Consider the following 20,456-nt stretch of genomic DNA (forward strand, 5'->3'; position numbering starts at 1 on the left):
AATACTGTTTTCATGTAGTTGAAGTAAATAAATACAAATTATGTCTCCAAGTGATTGTTGTCTCCTGTCCAGCAGGTCTCTCGCTAGCTGTTAGAAGCAAGAATCAGTTTACTTTTAGGTGTATCTTATAATCTGAACAGTTATACATTTCTAATTTTGCTGTACCATTTTACATTGGTTAAATAAAAATACCCTTGTTTCATTTTGCTCATTATTTGGAAAGAATATTAACTTGATGGTCTGATAAAATTTGTGCCCCGGCCAAAGTCATTTACATATGAAACTTCATGGTGTTCCTGGGTTCAGGCTTCTAATGCAGCTTCTCAAAAATACCTCACAAGAAATTTGTCTGATGCCGGTGGTTTATGCCCCATTTTTACACTGGGCAAAAGTACAAATTTAGGGCCCATTTTTTCCCAAGCTGCATTGGCTTAGCTGAACTGCTACAAACCCGTATGAACAGACCTGAGGCAAGAGGCTGAAATAGYGCTGAGGTGCGATCTGTCCCATTCAATTGCCTTGAGACTAAGATCCAAGAATAATTTTTTGATTTCTATAAAYCATTCGATAGGCAACCAAAACGCAAAGAGGAAGGAGGTATTTATACCGCTAGTGTCTCAGTTAGCAGATTACTGAGATAACTTACTCAGGCTGCGATTCAGAGCGGCTGGGTTGCAAACAAAGCCGTGCTGTCACAGGCACGAAGCAGCACGACAGCCGAGGAGCCGAGCTGCGGGTCTGCGCCAGGGCCAGGGCTGAGCCAGGGCTCGCTCACGGCACCCAAATGGAAATTCCACCACGGGCAAAACAAACTACAGCTCTCAGCTTCCAACGGCGAGCGGGCAAGTCGGGATTCCTTTCTAAATCTCTAATAGGCATGAAATTTGTGCGTTCAGTCTGGAATAGTACATACTGTTCTCCAGGCTTCCACAGCTCTGCTAAAGCTTTCAGCAAGTGAATCGAAGTATTTTCATTTACACTTCTCTTTACTCGAGATGGGTTCCAAACAACTCTAACAGAAACCAACACCAGAAAAGGTCAGATTATGTTCCTTTAGGGGGCTATAATCATGGCCGTTAATGAGGGGGGAGGCAAGTTCATCTGGGACTGGGATTTTTCAGTAGAGCTTTACCAGCTGTKAAAGAGCTGCAGTGCATTGACACAAACCTCTCTGTGCTCATGCATGTTAGTAACAACCGACTTTAGGACAATGCTACTGGCACCTTTTAACTGGCCGTGCAACTGTGTATTTTTAAAGAGTTTTAAGAATTCATGAAAGCAGTCACTTTAAAGCTTTTTTCAGAAATAAAATAGCTAAGCAGTCACCCTCATTTGCTGGTGTTTGAATTAAGGTCTAAGCTAACTTTTTACACAATTAAAATTTATTTGGGAGGGGAATAAGAGTAATTAGCTTTATAATAAATATGAATAACTGAGTTAGTTCACATTTACTGATACATAAGTATGATGCCTGCCTAGAACAACTACTCTTTTAATGCTTTTTTTTGGAAATAAAAACAGTAAACCAAAGTGAAATTCTTACTCTAATCTCTGAAGAGTAGTGAGTGACCTGTATTTAAACAAAACAGCTGGCTTGGTTAGTGAATTTAGAAAAATATGTTGTGGGTCAGCTGGACATGTATTTAAACATAAAACAAAAGGGTCCATGCTTTCTCCACACATCCATCGTTCTTCCTTGTTCTTTATATACAGATGCACTGTTTTCGGTGACAATAACCCTCCCATCAGTTAGAAGCTGCTCAGATTCACTTTGAAGAACCCAAAGAGTAATAAGGGCAGTATAAATAGGGAAGCCGTGTAACGGGGTAGGTGCTACGCCATCACGAGGTGGAAGAAAACCCTCCGAAACAAGGTGATACCAATGGACGGACGTGTGCTTGAAAGGGAAATGAAGTCTGAACTGTCACTGCTGTCCAGAGAAGCAGAGCTTCAACCCATGCTTTGCCAAACACAGCAAACAGAGTGCTTTGACAAATTACTAATTTTCAATACACTATACTCTACACAATACAGCTATAATCCTAAGAACTCCTGCATTTAATGCTTATTAAGGATGTCACATGAAGCCAAAGAATTTGAACTGATGGATTGTAAACCTAACTTGAAAAAATGTATATCCTCTCTTAAGGAGACATAACAGAATAAAAACATTATATTCAACTTAGGAATCTTACGTAAACACTATATAAGTTACCTTAAGCACAGACAGCAAGACTTTAAAACAGCATTCATTATAAAAGCACCTTTTATTTCTTCCCTTGAGAAAGAAAAGAATTCTAACGGTTTATATAAAATACGGCATCTGCCCACATAAAAGGTTAATTTGAGGCAAGATGCTTTGAAGCAYGTCTTATTCTCAGGTCGTGGGCTTCTGATAATCATGTGAACTCTTGGCAGGAAAATCACCAGAATACAAAACGAGCATTCTCTAAACATTATAGTTTGCAGGGACCAGGTGTAACRTTCATGAAATAGGTATTATCTTTTCAATAAGTAAACGGCAAAGGGTGAAATCCCATCTGCAGCTGTTCGGTACCAGATTGTCCACTGCCCTCATCCCATGAGGCAGACGTGCACACAAATAGGCACTAGTACACAGAGACACACACGACCCGTACAAAAACGGTGCGGACTCAACGTGCAGTGCAGCAAAAGCCCAGGCATTTGGAAGCAGGGAATGGACAGAAGCAGGAACAAAAGGCCACCAGCCTGACCCGTGATTCTAGGATATTATTAAGTACTTGATGATACRTAAGTTTGCTGGCACAATAGTAATTTTCCCAATGAACGCAGAGGAAGAACAGAGTGAGTGTCGTGTTTCTGTGGAGCGTCCACACTGCAGAGGTATTTATCTTTACTCGTATAGTCAACTCCTGAAACGATCGTCCCTGTACRTAAACAAACAACTTGTAGGATAAGCATGCACTAAGATTCCTGAGTCACACAAGCGAAAGTTACTGCACTCTTATTCATATTCTTGTACCTGAGAAAATCCAGTATTATTCAAAATCCTCAAGAATGAGGAAAAAAAGACATTTTTACTGACAAGCTTATTGTTCAATAGCTTTGTCTTCTGCTGTAGCTAAAGTAGCTTTTCCCTTAATACCATAAGCTTATTTCTAGGTTTTCTCACTTGGACACTTTTCATTCATCCAAAATTTTCATTCATTGATTGAACAGAAAAAGCATTTCTTCTCTTTATAGATGGAGAAAAAAAACCATTGCAATCTACTCTAGTTTTGTCATCTAAATCTTCTATCTCCTGTTATTTGCATAGCTCACAACTAAGAAACTTCATGAACATTTTCATGATAAATTTAACCAGTTTTTGAATAGCATATGAAAAAATTCAGCAATATAATTCTGTCGAACTGCCTGTACTTAAACAGCTTTCCCCTTATAGCCCTAAGGAGTGTTTGCATTGAGATAAATTCTTGAYGCAACTTCAAGATTATCTGATTAGCGCACTGCTTTTCAGAAGATCAGCTCTTCCAAAAACAGTCTACCTTGATGATTATGAACAGTACTGGCTCTTGAAGCACTCTCATCTTTTCCCCCTTTTCTTCCCCCTCATTTCAGGTGATTGCTCTGCACCTACCCAAAATAATCTTCTCATTTGTGCTGCTCTGCCACTAGTCCACTAAATCAATATGATCTGCAAGAATTTTCTTCTTCGTAGATTATTTTTCATCTCTAATAAAGATGTCAGTAATGCTTTTATGCTATTAACTTCACCATTTTTCATTCACCTATAGCCAAAGAGCCAAAATAAATACAATGCTGTGAGATCAAACAACAGTTCAGAATTTCAGCTGGAAGACACCTTCACATTAATGGATGAATATATAGCATTATTTTGATCGAGACAGATTACGCAAACATAAAACACATCTTCAGTACAATGTTGTCAGTGTACCCCTTTACTGATAAGCGAATTTAATGCAATATTCCACTCAGCAGGATCTTTTCCAAAGAAACAGTCCCAAACCTATCTTTTTTGTTATATGTGCAAACTGAGAAATAAGGCTAATCCCACGATGATTAAGTCAAGATGCCATTGAAACTCTTGTCAAAGTTCGACAGGCTTAGCCTTTTGCACATAGGTGGAGGTATTTAAAATATGTGCTGTTTCATGAATTCAGTTATTTTCTTCTTAAATGACTGTCTTAAGAGATCAAGTGTGGGCAAGTGAGACTACTTGTCTAAAAACATAGCTGTCACTCTGAAACATTTCTACTTACGTGTTTTGCTAGATTCCTCAGCCCCTTTGCCCTGAATAATTCCATACCACTCCAAATTTTACTAACCAAGCACAAGAGCTCGTTGAGATTTCCAGCACATCACTTTCAGACAAAACAAAGTGAGAGGTTCGTTCTACAGGTAACTTTTAATGCAAGCCTTGAAAAATTGAGAAGATTCTGATATTTTTCCCTCCCCAGTACATCTCTGATTGCATTTATTTACATACATTTTATCTTTCTCTATACATTTATAACTTTAGTTATTGCTAGTTACTCTTCTCATTCTTCTTAAGCAACAGCACAAACAGTTTAAAATCATGACACTTCACATTAGCCTGGCTTCCCATTTATGCAAAATTACACAACATTAAGCCTAAATAAATCTTTCTTAATCTTCCGACAAGTCAAGATTTTCTTCTCATTTATTAAAACTATTACTGTGTTTGGCAGAACACACCAAAAGTGCATCAGGATTATCAAAGGTGAACCACAAGTTAGCTGACAGAAGGTAATTTTCTTCAGTTCTTCATTCAGTTCTTACTCATCCCAGGTATCTCCATATTTATTTACTTTAACTAGAGAAAAGAAGAACAGCAGTTGCATAGGAAATAATTTAAATGCAAAAATTTTTTTATACAGTGCTGAAAACTATGGTGAAATGCATTATCATTTAAAGCAGCAAGAGGGGAGAGTGTCAGTCACAGCACAATACACATCTAATTAAAGCTACTTTTGAATAAACGGGGAACGGAATGAGCTTGTTATTCATTATTCTTTATTGAATTAGTATTCAGTCAAGCGGCCTACTTGTACTAATTCCTGCCCTACAGAATTTGTAATTAACTTGAAATAAATGCAGCATGTGGATGAAACAAGGACAATTGGAGGAAACAGGCAAGGAATGTTACGATAAATATGTGGCTACATAATCTAGTTACATGCACAATTGGATGGATTCAGGATAGTAAAAGAACATATTCAAACACAAACAAAAATCAGTAATCCCTACTAGGAAACTTCTCAGCCATTATTATTTGGTAGCTTCCTTTAGTACAGGAGTGAGTCAGAGAGGAAAAAAACAGGGTATTGGTCTTATGGATTTATTCAGAAACAYGTCACATGTAACTGAACGATGACCAGAAAGTGAAAAGATGCTTACTTGAAAGTGAACTAGAAAGTAGACTATAAATGACTGTTATCCCTGACAGAGTAGAGAATGGACCTACATGACACAGTAGAAATGCTAGTCAGCCACCCCTTTATAAATCTAATTGTAGCTTAAATTAGTAATAAACCCAACTCTTTATTACCATCTAACTACAGCAGAACCAGGGGAATGGAACAGAGTGTACAGTTCTTGTTTCAGTGAGGTGTCAACAAACTCAACTTAATGCACTGAAGAATCTATTTTAAGCTGGTAGATGTTGCAGTGAGGCACAATGAGAAGCTTTCTCAAAGTATGACTTGACTTCATTCCTATCAACAGCAGCAGCTTAGCAGCTGTACTACCTGCAGTCATTCCCTGAAAAATGGTTATTTTTTGGAAAATCCAGTTCACTGAGCAGATGCACAAACTTGTACTGTCACAATGGAGGGAAGCAGGCACGAGCAACTAGCTATCAGGACTCCTTAAAACTGGCTTAAATGGTAAGATTGGGTTAGTTCTCCCTTACACTCCTGCAACAGAGGACAGAAACCATCATCTCTTATTTACTACTCATGTTCCTATGATAGAGAGATGAAGGGTGAACAGAGAGGTAAGGATTCATTATCTGTGCACAGGTATATAGAAGCTATCGTGTCCAATATGGAAAGGAAGCTAAATCACAACTTAGCAGGCAGCATCAGCAGAATCTCTTAACTGTAAATGTAAGGCATTTCTGATTTTTTTTATTCCATTATTCTTTCCTCCTAAAAGTAAAACCAACTTATTTTACAAAACTCAATGCACTACTCAATCTACTTTTATCTTCAAAATCTGACTAGAACCAAACAGCACACCTGAACACAGCAGAGAGAATGCAACATTTGATTAACATTTACTATAAAAGACTTCAAATATCTAAAAATAAAATAATGAATGCATGCTYATAGCAACAAGATCTGCCACGGAATGTGGCAAGGATTGCAGAATGACGCTTTAGAGTAAGACTTCTGTGTTTAGTTTTCAAGTTGCATTTCTAGGCTTTCTATTTGTGAAGAAATATCTTCAAAAAGAAAAAAACTGTGCAAATCAATGAAGTGTCAGCTGACTGAATCTAGAAACAGCCTGAAACTACAGCTTCAACAATTTCGGAATGTCTCATTTATTATACTGACTTGATAGAAGCCTTCTATTCTTGAAATAACAGATTTAGATCTTTACCCAATAGCTGTTTATAATTTTTATTTCAAGAACATGTAGATATGTCCAAAGACAGATGATCCAGAAGAACTATTTCACAGGGATGGAATAGATTCATATTTGTATGAAACACTGTTCCAAAGTTCACTATTGCTACTTCGGACCTTTTTACTTTTTATATAATTGTTCATATTAACATGTCTAACAGAAAACCTCATCTATTCTTGTTGTACTATGAGAAGATTGGGCACTAAATAAAGACTCCAGTGATTCAACTGACTAGTCCAGTAGTGTGTCAGACAGCAAAACAATACTTTTAATAGTAAGTTTTTCACAGCTATCACACTAAATAAAATAGTTCTAGGGAAACACACTAAATAAAATAGTTCTAGAAAAAATAATTATGAATTGCTATTAGGACTTCCTTTTAAGCACCTTTTTGAAAAAAATGACTGAATGGCACCTTATTCTTCAGAACACTGTATCCTTATTTTGCTGTACAAAGTTTTATTTTTCCACTGCGAAAACAAATCTCAATATTGCTGCCAATACGGCTTCCTTCCTTTGAGTTTTAATGTAGGATAATGAACTTCTGCAAACAATGCCACTATAGAAATCCCCTAATTCCACATGAAACAATCCTTAAGAACAAATAACGCCCCTTTGAAAACCATCAACTGGGTATTCTATTTTGGGAGAACAATACTATCTAAAACATACACCCCCTTCCATTGCTAAAACTCTTCAGGAGAGCTCTGAGCTCAGAGACTTCTTTGTTAAAAGAGGTTGCTTAGTATATTCACAAATTAAAAGTTAAGAGATTTTTAGAGTTTGGCACTGAGCCATATGGCTGCAGAAGAGGAACTGTAATTTACTACCACAAGATCAATGTTTCTGAAAAAGAGAATTTGAAATATGAAACTATATCAGCCACTTGCTGATACCGTAACTGTACACTGGCTAAAGGGAAAGCAAGATCAAGCCTAAGAGTTATATTAGCTATATTTACCATTACTGCTAATATTTGATTTTACTATATATTGAAGTAAATCAGCATATTACCTTCTTTAACTGGCTTTTCCTGTGAAAACTTGATTGGAGTTTCTGCCTTTGGTGGTAACATTACCTCATATGTCTCTCTGTGTTTATTTCTTAATTCCTCATATGAGATGCCTTTCTTTTTACGACTTTCTTCTGGAACTGGAGCAGAATCTGAAAACAAAAAATACACTAAGATACTAGAAAGGGCATCACAAAACCAAAAGGCTGCCATACCTTTTCTAGAATGCCAACTAATTACAGCTCTATGTCAAAAAAAAAAAAAAAAAAAAAAAAAAAAAGAGCATGACAGGCACATTCCTAAATGGCAATCGAGAATGTATGGGGCTATTAATTTACCCATCCCTTTCATCTTTTTCGTTTTGTCAAACTGCTTTAGAAGATGAGCAGTTAACTCCTTTTCCTGATTTTACCCAGTGGGAAGTCTAACAAGCACAGAGTAGTAACTGCTGGATAAAATAGGTCTGGTTATTTGAGTAGAACTAATGACGCATACATTTGATACATTTGTAATTTCTGAAAAGAAGTGTAGGTAAATCTCAAGGGTCTGCACACAGGCTTTGAATTCTGCAACTGCAGAACAATCAAGACTACATCCATCATGTGATAAACATTTGTGCTTCTATTCAAGTTTATAATGCAGAATCTTGATTCTATAATTAAGGCTGTAACAACTATTGATATCTGTAATGAAGTATAACTAAACTTTCCTTGACACATTTATAGATACCTTAAACAACTAAAAATGAGTTGCTTGAATAGGCTTTTTTTTTTTTTTTTAAATTAAAATGCTTTCCACAAAGGAGTTAAAAAAACAAAAAAAAAAAAAAAACCAAACTAATCTGGAATACATAACTCTGTATTTAACAGTAACTCCCTCCTTTGGGTATGTACAACATCTGAATTCAGGATCATGTGTTTCCTCTGTAAAAGCTGAGGATGCAGTCCATATGAGAGGAGGGGAACAGCTGCATGGAACAGTATTTTAAAAACAGCTTAGTTTTCAGTGAGATAATCAGCTGTTGCAGGAGAGAACACAATATATGTTCAGTTCTTGGAAGATGTAAACATTTGTTATGTTATAAAAAAACGGTTTAATTGAATTAAAGTAGCATACAGTTACAGCATCACCACTGGTGAAAATGAAATAATCTCTGAAAGGCCAGTAGAGTTTGGTTTATTTAGCAGTGAGCAGGATGACCTTTTCACTTTCATTTTGAACAAAAAGAACTTGAAGTTAAGGTGAGGTTTTTTGTAGGTTTAATTTCACATGATTAAACTTTGCTAAATAATTTATAGTCTTTACTTGCAATAAGAGCTACAGAAAAAAAAGAAAAAAAATGCATTTAATTTAGAGTTAGAACAGAAAACAATGCATACATTTATCTTCTGTGTCAACACAGTTCTGGGAATTTTGAGTGTTTCATTCAAAACCACTATACTACACAAATCTTGTTTGCAAGGCATGAACATATGTGTATTAAAGAGATACATCTAAGAGAAAGGCAAGAATTACTGTAAGTGCAAACTGCAAAAATATTAAGACAAACTGCACCTTGAACAGTGTAATCTGTAATTCCCGTAGGTGAAGATTCATTCAGGGAAGCACTGAATGGAACAGGTTCATAACTAGAGAGAGCTCTATCTGTTGAGCTATAATCATCTGAATAGCTAGAAGGAAGTGGAGACCCAGGTCTCTGGGAAGATTCAGTAAACGACTGAGAAGGTATGTCTGAAAACTCAGATTTCCGACTGGAACGACTGAAAAAGAAAAAAAAATAAATATTAAATACAGAAATACTAAAGCTAAACATGGAACTGTAAGAATAGTATTGTGTCTAGCTCAAGAGCACCAGACCAGGTTGCCCAGAGACAATGTAGAGTCTCCTTCTCTGGAGATACTCAAGGCCCGCCTGGATGCAACCCTGTCTAACATGCTCTAGGTGCCTCTGCTGGAGCAGGGAGACTGGACTGGATGATCTCTAGAGGTCCCTTCCAACCTTACCCATTCTGTGATTTTTTTAAAAAACACATTGCAGAGATTTGTATAGTACTTTCCCTAAAACTCTTCTCCTTCCTCCCAGAAAGTTAACTCATACCAAAAAACCTCCAGAACAAAAGACAGTATTTTGCATGTTAAAAGACAAAAAATGACAATCCTTTCTCCCCAGGGATTCCTCAGATAGACAAAACACATCAGACAAATACTGCAGGGTGTGTCCATATAACTAATGGTAGCACAAAAAATTATTTTTGAAGGCCTTATTTGGAAGAAGTTGCTGTGAGTGATCAATACAAAAACAGCAGAGAGAGAGAGAGACGGGAGTGGGGGGGAAGACCTGTACTAAGGAAATGAAACTACGAAAGTTTCTTGAGTTGTTGAATTACTTTTTCCATCAGCAACATTAATGAGTTTTCTCTTAAAAGAGAAAGATAAGATCATACAAACAATACTATGGAAACAGATGCCTAATAGTCTAAAGCAATCACTGCATACTTGAAATGGCCCTGCAAAAGGCTACATAAGAAAATGTCTGCCTCTTAATCAGCCCCAAGAATGCTATCCACTTGGTGCCTTTGGAATGTCTCTAGCATCTTTATTCATTTTTTACTTTAAGTTTCTCCTTCACTGTACTTCAGTTTCATAAGAAAAACACTCAGCATTACTCTAGTTTTATTCTGGTTTAATGTAGTCAATAAACAAGCTATTTTGTTGCCTCAATTATATTTTTGAAGTATATGCAAACAYATTTTTAAAGAACTATCTAATCTTTCTAGCTCCCTATTTTCAATCACAAACCAGAGTTATCGAAATATATTAAATGGTGAATAATGATCATGATATATAACTATTTCTATTGCTGGTTTAAAAGGGTAGCATATATAGATAAAAATGCAATTTGAACAAATTTATCAGTCAACCAGAACAAAAAATAATTTGTCATTGAGAAAATAAAATATATTTTGTATATGCAAAAGAATAAGCCATTAAAACTTGCAGGGACTTAATGGTGTAGTAGATGATTGCATTTAAATAGGTTATCACCTAGAGTCAACACAGGTAATGATCGCAAGAAGTTCTTATTAAAAACTGGGGGGGAAGGGAGAAAGGGACATGTCCACCTTCAAATCCACTGAGTTTATACACTACATGTATAAAGTAGTAGTAATTAAAATCATGTTTGGTGCTATAAAATTCAAATATTGCAGCATAAAAGTGAACCTGCCTACAAAACTTTTTAAGTCTCAATTTATAAAGTAATTAAGAATATAATCAAGTTCTACATAAATATTTCATAAATTTTAGCATACATACACAAGTTACTACTCAGTACCCAAAGATTATTTTATCAGTTGTGAACCAAGGGTTTAAATCAGAGATATTCCGAAGTAATTTGCAATTAAAAACCACTCCCAAGTAGAAAACATTCTGGAACAAAACAGGAAATAGTTTTAAGAACCTGATGAGTTTCTCATATGTTCAGCATAATGCCATTACAGATGTAAAGGATTTAAACAAACAGCAGTAAGTCTGACCACCATGCTTCTTCCTGCACTGATATTGTTTACTAAATTCTTTCCTTTGATAAACATTGAAATCATTTCCACCCTCTTCCTACTGCAATCAAACAAAGCCATGGAAAAAAAACTTCCAGAAAGTAGTACCATTTTATTCCAGTTAACTTTACTTCTAAACTGAAGAGGCTACCTCTGATGTCACATTACTGTAAGTGAATTCCATAGGAAATCAACATCCTAATTTACATGTGATAATTTTGATGAGTAAAATGCTTATTTGATTGAGTAGAACAAGAAGCATATGTATATAAAGAGCTCAAAATATGTAACTGGCCAATTGATAAAGACACTTCTGAAAGTAGTACATTTAGGGGATGCAGCGGGAAGAGGGAAGCTGCAGCTCTCAAAACCTTTGAAAGCTACAAATGTACCCCTTGATCTCTGTTAGTGTCTTTAAAATGTCTTATTTTAGAAATTGTTTTGAATTTAAAAGAGAATTAAATTCTTACTTATGTGAACTATGTCTCTGAGCTTGTCGTAGAACATCTCCTATTGGGGAATCCTTCAGTTTCTTAAATTTCTCGCTACAGATTGGCAAGTAGGATATCTTTCCAGCCAGGTATCCACACGTTCCAGCAACTTTTTTAAAAAAGAAAAGAAGATAATTTTATAATTAACATAATTTTAAAATCATTTTAAATGAATTATATATTATCTTGAACAAAAGCAAAAATCAGTTTAAATCCAAAACAAAAAATGCAGCAGTCTTATCTTTGCTGCTTTTGCTTACAAAGGGTACTAAGAATAAATGCAACAGCTGAAGAGATTCTTCAGTTATTTAGACATGACATGAGCACAAGATGGTATCAACTATGACTTGATGAACCAAAGACGACAAAAAGAAATTCCAACCAATTTCCCCCAAGATCCAGAAATAATGAACAATTTACAATCAGAAAAGATGAAATGGTTGGGAATAAACAAAGGCTGTAAATCACAAGATACTAATTCATCAAAATAGATTCTGAAAGGGCCTTCACTAGTGGGAAGAGAAACCTAAATAAGATTAGGTTCAGTATCTTCTGAGGATATGACACGATATGGTTGTTTGTTGTTCAGCTGACTTTGTTGAATCCCTACAATCTTAAGTACTTTCAATTTAGTGGATTAGATATTTTAGTCTGCTTGGCAGGACATTAAACTAAATGAGTTCTTTCTGGACTTAAACCTGATGATGTCCACCACTTGTAACCCTCATTTTTTAGTGGGTATAACTGAGTATGAAAGAGAATGAAGGATTCAACTGCAATCAACAGAAGTTTTATTGTTGACTCTATAGGAAAAAGAACTTGATCCTTATTTCACATGCAAGGAGTATTTTCTAAAGATAAAGATTCTCAATCATTTTTAGTCAGGAAAGAGTTAACTTCCGCTAATTCTTCAACATCTTTACACTGTAGATTGCATCACAGACTACTGCTCTCATGAGAATAATGTTGGAATAGTGATCCCTGTTCTAATATCTGTGTTTTCAAAGGGATGTTAAAAATCCTTCCCCAAGTGAAAGGAATAAAACAGTAACAAGTTTACAAGTGAGAATGTAAAGGTATAGCTGTTTAGTAGATCAAAAATCTTGAGCCATCTCAAACCATATAATTATCTGCAGAGGCAAAAATTATGCGCCCTTGAAAGGCTAAAGAGAAAAAAGAGACCAACAAGAACTCAAATGACATATCTAGCAAAAAAGTTAAGCAGTGAAGCTCTTTAACCATTGGTATAAATTACAAAGAGAAGGTCTCCTTTTCTTGAGATAGTCCAGTCAAGACACGCGGAAGCATCTCTCTGGAAAAGTGTTTGAAGACATTTCAGCCAAAGTAAGCAGCAAGCAGTTATTGGCTGAATTGTTTGGTTTCCCTTGTTATGGACSTAACAGCCGGATAATACAAATTTTCCAAGTTAGTATGGTAAATTACAATATCATACTTTCATCTTCTCCTGTACTTACTGTGGAAAGACTTTAGAGAAACTAAAGAGCGATGGACAAAGGAGGTCAGGTTCCACTACAGGCTAACAAAGTAGGGCATACAGATCTTATCCTTCGGCAAGAAAGACAGGAGATCCAATAGGTCAACTGCTGCGYTGAAAGGGATCCTGTCAACGTAGCAAATTGTTCACAGACTAACTAGAGGTTAGAGTCTCCAGTGCCTAGGAGACTACTGAGAAAAAGTTAATAATTCCAATAGGCACAAAACCACCCTGAAGCCTGAAAACTACCCAGGAAATGAACCACCTCCCATCTTCTTCCAGATAATAACCAAGAGGTTAAAACTACAGAAAGATGCAAGAAAGAGACTATAAAAACAAAAAACCCCACAAAATCCGACTCAACTATGTTTGTTAGATATAAAAACCCCATCACTGTAATCGGGCATGGATACTATCCAAAAAAAGTGCATCTGACAACAGCAAGAGACATGTGCCATTATCAAAGGCAGACTATTGTGATCAGTGGATTCAGCAAAAACATGCTCAGATCAGCGATACCAAAAAAGCAAGAACTGACTCAAAAATGTGACTTCTGTTCTTACTCTACATTATCTAAGTATGAGCTAGCAGCAGCAGTGCCTGGAACTGAATATGCTCTTTCAGAACTTTGCAGGGGGATGGGATGGGATGGGATGGGATGGGATGGGATGGGATGGGATGGGATGGGGTGTGTATGGAAATGCACTGCTTCCTTTAAGCACGCTTTCCTGCAGTAGAAAAGTGCAATTAAGTTATGCGACATGATTTAGACCTATAAACTATGTTCCTGGTAATACTTTTCATGAAGATACTTCAGACAGTCAGTGCATCTGACYTAAACAACATGCGGATGAAACCAAAACTGCTTAACTCACATCTTTTAGACTCCAATTTAAAACTTATTTCTCAGAAAAATTCCAGTATTGAAACGGTTCATAAATCACATGAAGTTACCTACTGAAAAACAGCCAAAACAAAAACACTTTGGGAAAAGTTATTTTAGTACAAAAGTCCAGATGCCTACCAGTATACATCAAAAAGGAGAAACTAAAAGTGATTGGGATTGTATTGCTTGTAACGCTGACATCAAGAACAGTTGTCTTGTTCAGTTGGCACTTATTTTTCTCTTGGCTTCAAAACATAGTTTTATTAAGCAAGAGGAACGTGGCCCTTAGCTAGAAATGTGTAGATGTGAAAGAAACAGCAATTCCATTATTTACTATAATAGTTTCTGTGATAATATTGTTCTGCATTCAAAAAACAAAAAAGCAAGTAAAATTCATTATAAACAAAAGGTAGCCCTAGCCTCTCTCTCATTCATTTATCTGCTTAAACAGCACTTCCTTCACCACAAATCATGGGTTTTACCCTCCTCTCACTGAAGCAAACTGTCACAGTAATTGGCTCTATCTGGGCAGACTGGCAAGACGGCAGCTTCCTGTTTTACTATCATGTATTATATTGGACAGGTTAATTTATTAATTTGCATCTGATTATACTGAATCCAAAATCCTTCACATGAAATTGCAGTTTTCCTATAATTGTGCATGCATAGTATCCAGGAAAAAAAATAAAATAGCCTGAATGGGACAAATAAGACACATGAATAATGACCTTCAAATTAGGATGAGAAGGGTGGGTGTACTCTGGCAAAGTCCTTTATATAGACTTCACTGCAGCAGCAGCGTGCTGTTCTAGTATTTTAGAAGATATCTTTTAGACTTCCAAACTTTTAAAAAATAGTGAGAAATTATATAAGCCAGAGCAAGCAGAAATATTAGACAGATACTATTAACTGAAAATATAATCATTTTCCAAGAAAGAATTAGTTTCAGATGGCAGCCTTATAAATCACAATATTTATAGTTCAGGAACTAGTGAGGGGAAAAAAACCCGTCACTTTAAGTGTTTGTTTCTTCCCTCCTACAACACAAGTTTTACACAGCAGAGAATAATATAGAAGATATATTAAAGAAGCATTTTCCTTTACTCATTTTCAGTTATAATAAACTGAGGAAATGCTTTAATACCATTAATACCAATGGTTACAACATTCCTAATGAGTGTGATTTTAGTTCTGACAACACTTAATTTCACCTTTAAGCTCCATCACACAAAATAGTTATTCTTGCCAGACTTACGAAAGGGAAAACAATTAAAGCAAATTTTCACAGTATCTATTTATAGCGTTCTTATCTTGAATTCTTATATTACCGTTYTCAAAAATATTTCAAATCTTACAATTTTATACAAAGCCTATGAACAAAACTTGTGCAAAATCTCCTGCAAAATTTGAAAATGAATAAATAATATGCTCTACCTCTCGATATGGCATAATTTCTTGCAATATGAGATGTGGCAGTTGAGATACATAGATAAAGAAGAAGTTGCTGACTATCCAAGTCAATCCTATTTAGAAAGAATCAGCATCAGGAAGGTGAAATTTATTCTGAATATATCAGATCATATAGCTCCACCTTCAAGTACAGTTGCAGCAATACACATATCCTTATATGTGATCCAGTGAAGTTGCCAACTAGTTTCATGGGAATTATATCTGTGTAACAGATTTCAGAACCTAAATCACAAATGCAAGATGAAGTATATAGCTTTTACTTACAGGCAACTTTAATAAGAGAGCCAAATCTTGAATTATCTCTTAGAACACCTGAAAATGAGGAAGGAAAGTAGTAAGTTATTAACAAGTAAGCTGAGGGAACATTTAACTCTCCATCTGAATATACAATGTCAGTTATTTTCCATAACATCAGGGTAACAGCTTACTCTCTTAGACTTTAAAGCAAATTCAAAAAAAAAAATGATCATCTAACTTTCCCATAAAATTAGAAAAATCTAAGAATTACTAGGATATTTAATCATCTAAGATCTTTAAACAACACACACAGTATGAATATCACATACTGTAGAATAATTGTTTCATATTCTCTGTGATACTGTATTTGTCAAATGAAATTGAAATTCTTGGTCATTTTATATTAAGTTTTAAGTACTTAAAGTTTTACTCCTCCTTTAGTTTCAGGAACTGTAAGTCAGGTAAATGACAAGATTGAATTTACAAATTAAACCAAATATGTTTAAACTTTACCTTTCCTAATTAAGAGACTAGTGGCAAGCATGCTCACGGCAGCCAAAGGAAAAGCTGTGAAGAAGAAAAGTAGTTTAAAAATAAAATTTTCATTATTTTCAACCACATTTAACTGAACACAAAATTAAATATGGGAGTTACTAGGTCTTATGAAGGCCATTTGTATAAGTATATATGGGTGGGGTGGRTATAAAACTGCGTAATTTGTGAAACATTCTCAATTCCAACTTTTTGAGATCTACCACGTATTATGCAGTACTGGTTGATGAGTCCTTTGCTGTTCGTTAGACTTCATGCTTCCTAAAATACGAAAGCCAACAGCAGATGAGATAAAGCTCTAGCAAAAAGATTCTAGGTGAAGCTGACTTCTAGCTGCAACTACTTCGGTATAAAGAACTTCAAACCTGAGAATCATACACATCTCCTTAGGATAGAAGACACTAACGTAGAAGACAGTGACTTTAAAATTTTATGATAACCAAAAGGCTTGATTTTGTTTTAAGAACTTTTGAATCATTCTAGGTCTTAAAAAGATAAAAAATAAAATAGTTATAATTAGGTAACCTGATCAGCTTTATTTACCAGCAAAATATAGAGCAGGGCAGGTTTTTCCATAGCTTATGGATCAAACCGTAGAAGCTGGGAGGAAAATACGAGCATGAACAAAGTTACTGCCTATCACAATTTGCTTAACTTCGCAAATTGCAAACAATTTGTTTGGGTCAATTTTTGTCACGCTGAATGACTTCAGATGGCAGGAAGCATCTGAAGACAGCAGAAAGCATACAGGATGCTTACACATGCAATGGTAATTATGAAATCTGGAAGATTAACATTCTTTGAAACTGTAAGACTACCATGCTTATATACGATACAGAAACACTGCAGTAATGAACATGACTGAAGACTAAAGTTAATTTCATTAAAAGCTTAAACATGTCATAATTAAACTACTTTTTAAACAGGAATGAAAACGTAGATGTTACAAAAAGGCTTAATGACTTCATTAACTTTACTTAGTGGAGAAAATTTTGTCAACAGCGCTAGATGCTTATAGTGTTTTGATGCCTATGATCTGCTAGATTAAGTCTATATTTTAGGCTAAAATATTACAGAGGACTTCAAAATATACACTGCAAGTTATACGCAAGCAATAATATTAATATTCTCTTCTAAAACCTTTGATGTCAGAAATGATTTATAGGCCCAGCATAAACATTTGGGCATCTAAGATGTGTTATACACTGTAGTGCTAACAGATGATACAACGTGAGCATAAAAGTTGCATTAAATGGTAATCAGAAATTTAGAAAAAGCAACAGGAAAATGAAGATTGGGGTCATACATAAAAATCAGTATAAATAATTATGAAGTATAAAAAATGGACAAAAGCAGCTTAAAAAAACAGGAAATATTAATACTTTTCACTGCTATGGGCAAAAGGGACATTTTCTGCTTCAGGAAAAATAATGGAAAGCTCATAATTATGGATTGGAATGTAATTAATCCTAGTCAAAAGTCTTACAGGGAAAAAGTCATACCAGTGAAACTTGATTTTACTTGCTAATGAGATTACAAGTGTGATAAAATTAAATYATATATGTAACTCATGTTTTTAAGGCATTAGAACTTACATTACACAATAATGTGCTTAAAAATAGTAATACCAATAAAGCATATATTAAAATCAATGAAAAAATGACCAGCCAAAATTTCTGAAATAGGAGTTGTCAATAGAAAGCCATCACAAACGAGAGAGGGTAGAGGGTTTGCAAGAACAAATTGACTACAACCTGAAATGCGAATAAACAAGCTGAAAACATATAACTGTAATTTTGTGTGTAATCCAAAATCTGAAAACAACAAAAATTGGCACAATAAGAACTAATGGTGTCAGGGCAGCCACACAGGGAGCCTATACTGTTTAGGAAGGAGAGTTTAAATGATACCTATTTAATACAGCTAATACAACAGTATAGGTACATGTAATGCAAAACCATAAAACAAAGACTGAGAGCCTAAAAAAACAGTGAAGGGCCTTAGGCTCTCTTAGTGAGATAACCACACAGTGAGATAGCAGTATAGTACACAGCTCCTGGAAAGAAAAAACAAAACAAAAATAATAATAATAATAAAAAGAATAATTCTTGTTGCAGCTCCCTAAAATGACATTCAAGTGAAATTACTGAAGAAATTAATTTCGGGCTTCTAAACAAGAACACCTTCATGGTGTTTCTTTAGACTCTGTGCAGAGATGAACACCTCAGTAAGTTTCCCTGGCAATTAAGAATTCACAGCAAAACACCTCAAGAAAAACAAAACTCTCTCTCTTCTGATCCTCTATAAAGGAAATCACTGCTAAACCATAACCAATTATAGTCTTATCGTTAATGACCCTGATTCTCTTTGCTTCAGAAATACAAGGAACATAGCTAGATTTTGCCAAACAAGCTAAAGGCTTCCAGGTATTCCAGAATAAAAATGGCAGAGAATGCCAAAGTAGAAATGGCCAAAGATAAGGCAGATACCAGCCAATTTTGAATTGTTAGTTCAAAACCACAATGCCTTTAAAGTTGCCTTATAAACTACTGGTTGCCAGCAGAAATCAGAATCTAAATTTAGCAAATGAGCTGCCACATTCTTTATCTGTMCCAATTTCTGCTAAGCCACCTATCAGCATCAGAAATAATCCACTAGCATGTGCTAAAATAGTGGATAGCAATCACATCAGAAAGCCTGAACAAACSTCGTAACCAAGCATATATGGAACATTCACTTGAACTTTTGGATTACAGAAACAAACTTTAATATGGTAATCAATTCTCAGTTGTTCAATGTTTTGTAAAACAAAAAACAAAAAAACACTACAATCTTGGTATTTAAAGCAAATGAAGCTGAGACACACGACATTCTGTAAAAGCAATGCATGTTTATTACCACTGTATATTTAGCTGTAGTACAGAAATCATTATTGACTGCATAATCATGTCTGAAAGTCTTGGCTATTATTTAGAACAAAACCCCAAATGTTTGGCTATTCGTGGATGCAAAGATTTTCCTCAGCTGAGTGAGTACTTGACAGAGCATTCTCTTCACAATTTTCCAGAAATAAAGGAAATCAAATGTTAAGATATATAAATAATTATAATGTTAATTTATATGTTACTTTGGCTACATAAATTATATCTAATATTCAGCTTGTTAATAAACACGTTAGTTCAAAGCATGAAGGGGTCTTGCTGTAAAGCATAAATTTTACAAAGTACTTTGTACTTTCTACATGACTCATGTCCTGCAAACTTTTAATATATACTCAACATAGATCAGCATGTAGTAGGATGCAACATGAGGCCACGTGATGTTCCTTAATGAACTGTCCTGACACACTGACCTGGGCCTTCCCTCTTCAAYTCCTCAGACACCAACAAAAACTACAGGTAGAAGAATGGCAAAATAAGTTTACTAGTGAGTGAAACTTACCTCTATACCGGGCACTCTCTTCGCTACATTCCTTGAGGAGTCGTCTTTCCTCCTCTGTTGGCACATAAGGCTTAGGTACTGAATTCTTTTATCAGGGAAATCAATAAGAAAACGAATGAAAAAAGGGAAGGTTTGGGGGATTTTTCAATGACAAAACATTTGCACATCATAGTGCCTTAAGTTTGACACAGTTATATTTAAAAAGGTGCCTTTTTGCCTATATATATAACATGAAATATATTGTTATGAAAAAACTTAATGCTTTTTTCAAAACCAAAAAAAAGGAGAAGGAGAAAGATATCTCGAGTATGTACAAATTGCAACTCACGAAAGCCTGATTCGGGCCTTGCAACCTGCCTCCAAAAATCAGTTAACTCTGACAGCTCATTAAATCCCCAGGTTTTAAAGATGCTGCGTGGTTTCAGTGACACGGAAGGATTTGTCCATGTACACCCTGAGRCTCGGTGACACCCGGCCGCCTGTTCCGCCATCCCGCGAGAAGCTGCCACCGGGGGGAAGGTGCCCGCCGCCCCCCCGGCAGTGCAAGGCTCAGCGCCRCGGCCTGGCCTTCTGCCCACCCCGAGCAGGCCGCTGGCAGCGCGGACGGCAGCTGCGGCCGAGGCCCAGCGCGGCCGCGCCCCGGGAAAGTCTCAAGGGCACC

General features: G+C 35.8%; 1 protein-coding gene across 1 annotated transcript; it reads right to left on the reverse strand.

The window, feature by feature from the left end:
• Positions 1-4,389: 4,389 nt before the first annotated feature.
• Positions 4,390-20,392, reverse strand: LOC146585491 (OCIA domain-containing protein 1-like). Its single transcript, XM_085322688.1, has 8 exons — positions 20,374-20,392; positions 19,796-19,880; positions 16,316-16,369; positions 15,830-15,877; positions 11,694-11,823; positions 9,221-9,426; positions 7,669-7,818; positions 4,390-4,837 (listed from the first exon to the last, which is right to left on the reverse strand). The coding sequence occupies exons 3-8, from the start codon at positions 16,344-16,346 to the stop codon at positions 4,800-4,802; spliced, it is 603 nt and encodes a 200-aa protein (XP_085178814.1). The 5' UTR covers positions 16,347-16,369; positions 19,796-19,880; positions 20,374-20,392; the 3' UTR covers positions 4,390-4,799.
• Positions 20,393-20,456: the final 64 nt, after the last annotated feature.

Source organism: Rhea americana, unplaced genomic scaffold, assembly GCF_003343005.1.
Source record: "Rhea americana isolate MKP2758 unplaced genomic scaffold, rheAme1 scaffold_8, whole genome shotgun sequence".
Lineage (NCBI taxonomy): Eukaryota > Metazoa > Chordata > Aves > Rheiformes > Rheidae > Rhea > Rhea americana.

Bases quoted from the DNA above. Each gene is read 5' to 3' on its own strand.
- LOC146585491 (XM_085322688.1), bottom strand. From the start codon at position 16,346: ATGCTTGCCACTAGTCTCTTAATTAGGAAAG. The intron at 11,824-15,829 runs GTAAGTAAAAGC...TTTTTAAAAAAG, and splicing joins CTCTCTTATTAAAGTTGCCT to TTGCTGGAACGTGTGGATAC. The intron at 9,427-11,693 runs GTAAGAATTTAA...TTTCTTTTTCAG, and splicing joins CAGAGACATAGTTCACATAA to TCGTTCCAGTCGGAAATCTG.